Source organism: Calidris pugnax, unplaced genomic scaffold (genome assembly GCF_001431845.1).
Source record: "Calidris pugnax isolate Ruff unplaced genomic scaffold, ASM143184v1 scaffold7, whole genome shotgun sequence".
NCBI classification, from domain to species: Eukaryota; Metazoa; Chordata; class Aves; order Charadriiformes; family Scolopacidae; genus Calidris; species Calidris pugnax.
In genome coordinates this window covers 286,339-293,008 of record NW_015090762.1, presented here as the reverse complement: position 1 = coordinate 293,008, position 6,670 = coordinate 286,339, and the positions used below count along the sequence as shown (strand labels likewise).

At 50.1% G+C, this 6,670-nt stretch overlaps 1 protein-coding gene across 5 annotated transcripts in view; it reads right to left on the bottom strand.

The window, feature by feature from the left end:
• NF2 (neurofibromin 2 (merlin)) overlaps positions 1 to 6,670 on the bottom strand; it is a 42,729-nt gene that overhangs the window by 11,077 nt on the left and 24,982 nt on the right. The window contains exons 13-15 of one of the 5 annotated variants that reach the window (XM_014939815.1): positions 4,238 to 4,368; positions 2,239 to 2,398; positions 340 to 399 (exon numbers count right to left, since the gene is read on the bottom strand). In XM_014939815.1, the coding sequence (XP_014795301.1) occupies positions 364 to 399; positions 2,239 to 2,398; positions 4,238 to 4,368 (327 nt within the window). In that variant the 3' untranslated portion in view covers positions 340 to 363. Of the gene's footprint in view, positions 1 to 339; positions 400 to 2,238; positions 2,399 to 4,237; positions 4,369 to 6,670 lie in introns of those variants that run through there. The other 4 variants (XM_014939732.1, XM_014939896.1, XM_014939671.1 and 1 more) reach the window with 4 other exon arrangements.

Here is a 6,670-nt window from a genome sequence, read left to right as displayed (position 1 = left end):
ACCCCCCCCCCCCCGCCACTGATGCTGCCAACTCAACTTCTGCCAAGAAAGATGCTTCCCAGCGCGGAGGATCAAGTACAAAAACGAAGGCAGAGAGGCTGTGAACGCCAGGGAGGGAAGGAGGGAGAGGGAGCCAGGCAGGGGGGCTGCCCGTGATGTGGGGACAGGCAGGGTGCTGTTCCTCTGTGTCACCAGCCCCACACCCCATGGTGATGTGGGGTAGGGGTGTAGGGGTGTAGGGCAGCAATGGGAGATGGAGAGAGCGGTGCGTGTGGCAGGCAAGCTCATGCACGGGTTAGTGTGACAGCCGGTGATCCCATCGACCCACGCCAAGAGTACCTTGGAATAACCTACTTTGAAGTCTCAAATGCAGATAGGTCTTCTGCCCTGGGCTTGAGGCTAAACCGGCAAAATAAAACGAACAAAATAAAAAATAAAATAAAATAAAAAAAATAATAATCCTCTGTGATAGGAGGAATGGCATTTGTGCAATCTGTACAGTTTGCCCCCAGCGCTGGAGGGTTCAGGGGCTTCCAGGTGGGGCAGAGGGTTGGTGTTAATAAAGTGCTGCTAAACATCCATCCCGGTGCCAGCGCCTTGCCTTTCCCCTTCCCTCACAACCGCCGAGACAAAAGCCCTCCCGACTTCCCGGTGGCAGGAACAAAAGCAGGCTGTAATTTTATTCTGATGTGCCCTGCTAACAGGCTGGTGTTTAAAAACCTTTGCTCCTCCGGCTGAGACGCGGGAGCCGGGCGGCCTCGGTCCCCTCCTGAAGGAATGGGGGGGGACAGGACACAACTCCAGCTTCACAGCAACGAGGAGGGACTTTGCAGCCCCAATGAGAGCCACGAGCCCTGACAGCCATCGGAATGACGGCCCCACCACCTTCTCTAAGTGAGACAAATGGGACCATCAGCTCTCTATGAACTCCTCTCTGTCAGAAGTGAAAATTTAGCATTTTCCGTTTAAACTGAGGACTCTGAGCACGGAGACAAAGCCTACTGGGAGCAGATATGGCTTCAGATTCTACAGTGACAAAAGGGTTCTGTGAAGATTTTTATATTCTCTGCTCTGGAGGGACAGAACCCGAATAGCTCAGGGCTAGCACGGGGAAACCGGCAAGTAAGACCCGCCAGATTCATTTTCCTGCCCCAATTCAGCAATCATAAACTCCCAGCCAGGAAAGTCGGCGTGAACTGAATATTTTCAAATCCTTTCAGATAGAACTCTCAGCGGGGAGTAGTAAAGAGATAAGGATTTGTTTGTAAAACTTGGGAGTTGTTACCACAACCTGCATCCCGTGCCATACAGATTTTCCAATTTTTTTCATTAACAAGGACATAAAGCCAGCCAGGGAAAAGCCTTTGCAGGCGAGCGGGATGGACCACTACATCCCACCACAGACCAGCCCCCAGCCCCTCCTTACACTGAGCCCAGCTGGGGAAACAGCCGAGCTGCTAAGCAAAAGGAAAAGGACTGGATGTAAAAATAAAGAAGGGGGTTTGTTGTGACATTGCAGGTGTGACTCCCGGGGTAGCAGACCCCACCACCCCAATTTTTTGGCTGAGTTACTCGTCTCAACCACCAAAGCTTCCTGGGGCTGGAATGAAACGCCCCTGGATCCCAGAGGGTGGTTGATTTTGCCTTTTTATTGAGCGGCTCCGGGGTCCACAGCACAGGGAGCAGACACCCCACACAAACCCTGCTAGCAAAAGGTTCTGCTGTTAGTATTTGAAGCTGCGCTACAGGTTACTTGAGAACAGATTAAAAAATAAGAGGATGAGTTTTTTGGCTTTTTCTACTAAAAACCAGTCAGGAGTATTTTTGCCCTTATTATTCACCCACCAAGCTCAAGGCTGTGTTCTGGCAGTGCCTCCAGGGAATGGCTGCAATAGGCAGCTGGGGCTTTTCCTGTTCCTGGGGTGACCAAGGCAGCAGATCCCTCCTACCAGCATCTCTGTACAGCTTTTGTTAAGGTTCAGCAAGACACTGGAACCTCCAGACCTTCTCATCCCTTCACCCAGCACTGAAAAGGCAAGGTTTGGCTGTGGCAAATATCAACCAGGAGCCACCAGAAGCTGGAACTCCCTGCGCCCCGGTTCAAAGCTAAGCAGCTGGGGAAAAAAAGCCTAGATCAAACAGTTTTATTATAACAACTTGTGCAAAAGCTAAACCAAACGGAAGGGTTGGTTTTAAAGGATTTCATCAGGCGAGATACAAACTGGAGCCCTCCGATACCTTTTTAATAGTGTTGTGCTTGCTGTTGCCTCGGCTGGCGTTCTCGTTGTGCAATATATCCAGAGCTGTCTCTCTCTCCTTGAGCTTCAGCGCCTCGATTTCTGTCTTCAGCTCGTTCAGCTGCTCCTGCAGGTGCTTGCTTTTCTCCATGTACTCTACCCTAGCGCACACAAAATAGAGCCCTGGGTTAGTACTGGCCCGTGGTGACACGATACGGCAGCAGCCGGTAACGGAATTATAACAGCAAAACCCTTATCTTCATCATTTCTAGCGTGCCTGACAGCGTTAGTTTACAGCACACAGTAAAGTATTCGAGCAGTGATTTGTTTGCTATTAAAAAGAGGAACTGGAGAGCTGACCCGAGAACAAAACTCAGAAGTTATGTTACTATAAAAAAAGCAAAGCCAAATATATCAGCTGCTGGCTGGTATTTGTAGGTCTCCCCCGTTTCTGAGCGAAGCTGCACCATGACACAGGTCACCATCCCACAGTTCCAGCCCACGAGACACCCTTTTAAGCAGCCCTGCTCTATTCCAATCCTATTCTATTCTCTCTCAAACCCAGCTCCCAAACTCAAAGGCACAAATTCTTCCAGGAAGAAAGGACCCTGATGTACTGAATTCTCACGTTTTAGAGGGATTTAGCTTGTAAACCGTGTGGGAGCAAGCACTGCCCCCAAAGTATCAGGTATCTTTTAGACACACAGCATCCCTGGGAGAGAGAAAGTTCTCAAAGAAAGAAAGAAAAATACCCAGACCCAGCCATTCTCAGGATTGCCTTCCCCGAGGAGAAAACTCACACGGTGCCAGCCTTGGACCAGTGATTAAACACCGAGACCCGGCTCAAAAGTACCAGCAGACTAACGAGAACCTTCCCAGGCTGCCAAAATCTGTGGCAAGGTTTATCTCAGCACCCGAGGAAGGCGAACAGTCCCGGAGAAGTCAGCAAAAGCCCGCTATTGCTCCCAGCGTTTGGCAGAGCCAGGCTCTTCCTGCTGAGGAGTGTGGGATGACCTAGTTAGCAACCTGGGGACAGAACCGGGAATTATCCTGTTATTTTCAGCTTCTATCTTTTCCCTTCTGGCTTTAGGAAAAGTTTTTAACCTCTGCCTTTAGCATTAGTGGTTTGTTATTTCATCCGTGGGAGAGGGCACTCAGCAGAGGCAAAATAACCCACCCTCTGGGATCCAGGGGCGTTTCATTCCAGCCCCGGGACGTTTTGGCCGGAGCGCTACGGCAGAGCCCTTCTGGCTTTGATCTACCACCCCATCAATGAACAAAGCACGTTATTACTACTGAGATTAAAATCTGATCTGCTTTGATTTTGGCTAAATTTGTAATTTTGAAGGCTGCACTTAACACCCTCAGGAAAACACAAGATCAAAGCTCATAATCACATCCAAACTTGCTTGCGCACACTTTTTATATATAAACATGACACAGATTCCAAGAAAAAGGGGTTAAAGCCCTAATGCACAGACTCCTTTACGTTCCACATCAGGATATAGCTGCTCCACTGCTACCTTTGGGCGCTCTGCAAACGCACAAGTGCAAGAGCTCAGTGCACCAGGGGCTGGGCTGCTGGTAATTCTTCCTACAACACGGACAATTCAAGCCTAAGAAGGAGCAGTGTCAACCACACGGAGAGGAACTGGCTGGTGCAGGGCTCAGGGTGCTTAAGCTGATTGTCCAGCAGGTCCCCCCAACCAGGGAAACGGTCAGTCAGCAGCTACATCTCCACATCTACCAATGGCCCTGTAAATGCGAACCCAAAAGACCTTCGCCTCACATCTGGAAGGTAAAATTCATAGGTAGCCCCGGTGCGATTCCTCCTGCTGCGAGCGAGGCACAAACACAGCTCTTCTGCTCAGAGACACGGGTTAGGGGTGGGTTTTGTCAGAGTTAGGCTGATGGTTGGACTCCATGAACTAAAACAGTCCCTTTCCAACCTAGATTCCACAATTCTCCACCCCAGCCCTGGGGGACATAACGCCACGTACTTCTCCTTCTCGATTTCCATGGAAAGCCTCTTCATGTCGGTGTCCTTGAAGTCAAAGGAGAGGCTCTCACTGATGAGGTTGAAGCTCGGCAGGTCGGTAGGCAGCGCCGTCGTACTCGAGTTCATGGACTGCTACAGAGAGAGAGTACAACCTGATCACTTTTTGGCAACACGAGTGTTCCTGTAGCAAATGTTCTGTAACACAGAGGTAAAAATCAGAGCAGCACCGAGCACACAGTACGAGATGCTAATTGCTAAAGCTGTAATAAGGTCCTGATGTGCTCCTCACTCAGGTAACAGCACACTCTTCTCGGAGTTCACAAAATCATAGAGCGGTTTGGGTTGGAAGGGACCTTAAAGACCATCCAGTGCCACCCCCTGCCCTGGGCAGGGACACCTCCCACCACACCAGCTTGCTCCAAGCCCCCTCCAACCTGCCCTTGAACCCCTCCAGGGATGGGGCAGTCACAGCTTCTCGGGGCAACCTGGGCCAGGCTCTCACCACCCTCAGAGTGAAGAACTGGCTGTGTTCTACCTTGCCCCAGCGCTGAACTGGAAGGATTTCATCACTTGCATGGGGACAGCAAAGGGGCACCTGTGTTCCTCAAGCCACTCTACTCACAACCTCATTTTTTCAGAACCAACCTCTAACTTTCTGGAGAGTAGGTGACAAGGTTCTTTTTCAGCTGGTGATCTTTTAACCCAGAAGACCCCAAGCCCTCCAAAGCGCTGCAGATCAGCAAACAAGCCCGGTGTCCCAAGCACCAGATCAGCCTGAAGATCTCCTTGCTCCATCCCCAGTTTGCTCTTAACTCAGAGCTGTTGCTGCTCCGGGATCCTGCTCTTGGTGGTGGTAAAAAGGAGACAAAATACCACCCGCCTTCAAAACCTATTGACAAAACTTCGTAAATTCTAGGTTTTATCACTGCTGCACCACTCAAAACAACACGGGACTCTTGGGAGACATCTGACAGCTATTTAACATTGGATCAAATTTTAAAAGTACAAGCTGTGAAGAGGGGCACTGCAAGACCCTGTCTGAGAGAAGAGTCCTGCGCTCCGCTGCCCCCCAAGGCATAAGCAACCAGGGGTTAAGGTGGGATGCAACTTCAGAGAAGTCCAGGGACATGCATCAATACATTTTTTCCTCTTCACAGTAATTTACAATTCAAAGCGTTTAGGAACCACCGCTAGATTCAGTTGGAAATGCAGAGATAACACAGGGAATCACTCATATCGCACCGCGAGGATTTGGGACTTTCCTCCTGCAAAATGCTGTGACATCCCCCGCTGCTGGGCCCTCAGATTTTATCTTCCCCTAAAAAAAAAATAAAAAAATGACCCTTCTCTCTGTCAAAAATCCTGCCACACCTCTAATAAACGGGCTCATTAGCAGTAGAGGAAAAGCCTCCTGACTCTAATCATTGCTCTGCTCTTGTGATACGGCAGAGGAGGTCGCCAGCAGTGGCACAAGGACGTCAGGGATGGCACAGCAGCTTCAGATCCGAGTCAGAACTGCTGCCAGCATGCTTAGCCCTCATTTGAAATATGAAAAACTCCAGCCCGGCATCCCAAAGGTCACCCACCTCCCTGCTAGGTGCTCCTTCTTGCTTTAAGGAATCCCTGTAATGAAAAAAACGTCCCCAAACCAGCCTGGACCTGGGGACGGCAGGAGACGGTGCGGCAGAGACGGGCTGGGATGGTTCGAGGGAACCTGCCCCAACAAACAGGATCCTGAGCTTCAGCTGGCTCGTTCTTTCTTTCCCTCATTTCTTCTATTTGGGATGCTGTGGGGATTGTGGGCAGCTAGCTCTGCTACAAGGACTGCCAGCGCCGGGGTGGTGACAGATTTACTCTGCACAATAACCTGCCTCCTTCCTCGCCGCCAGCCCAGAATTCACAAACAGCCGGGGCTCCGGCCCCGCTCACTCCCCGGCTGGACAAACCCAGGAGGGATGGCATTTCATGCGTCCTGCAGAGGCAGAGCTGGGACCCAGACACACAGTACGAGCCCAAACAAGGCAGAAACACAAATTGCACTGCTCGGCCCGGGCATTACGGGTAAGTTAGACTCGCACAAGAAAAATTCGATTTCTTACTCCGCAATCAACACAACCCCATTAGTTCTGGAGCAGGCACGGAAAGGGATAGCTCAGTATCTAAACTGCAGTCTCCAAGGAAAGGGGACAGGTCTCCCAAAGCATTTAACTGATTTAAATACTTGCATCCCATTGACATTCAAGTCCCTTCCCAGGTGTCAGCAAAGCCCTTCCCATGCGAGGTTCTACCTTCTCGGCTGTGCAGAGGAGTCGAGATCATCAGAACCAGCCTGATGGCCTTCAAACAACCTCCAGCTTTTTTTTTTTTTTTTTTTTTGAAAAAAGCTGCTTGGGTTTTTTTTAAAAAAAAAAAAAAAAACCCAAAAAAACAAAAA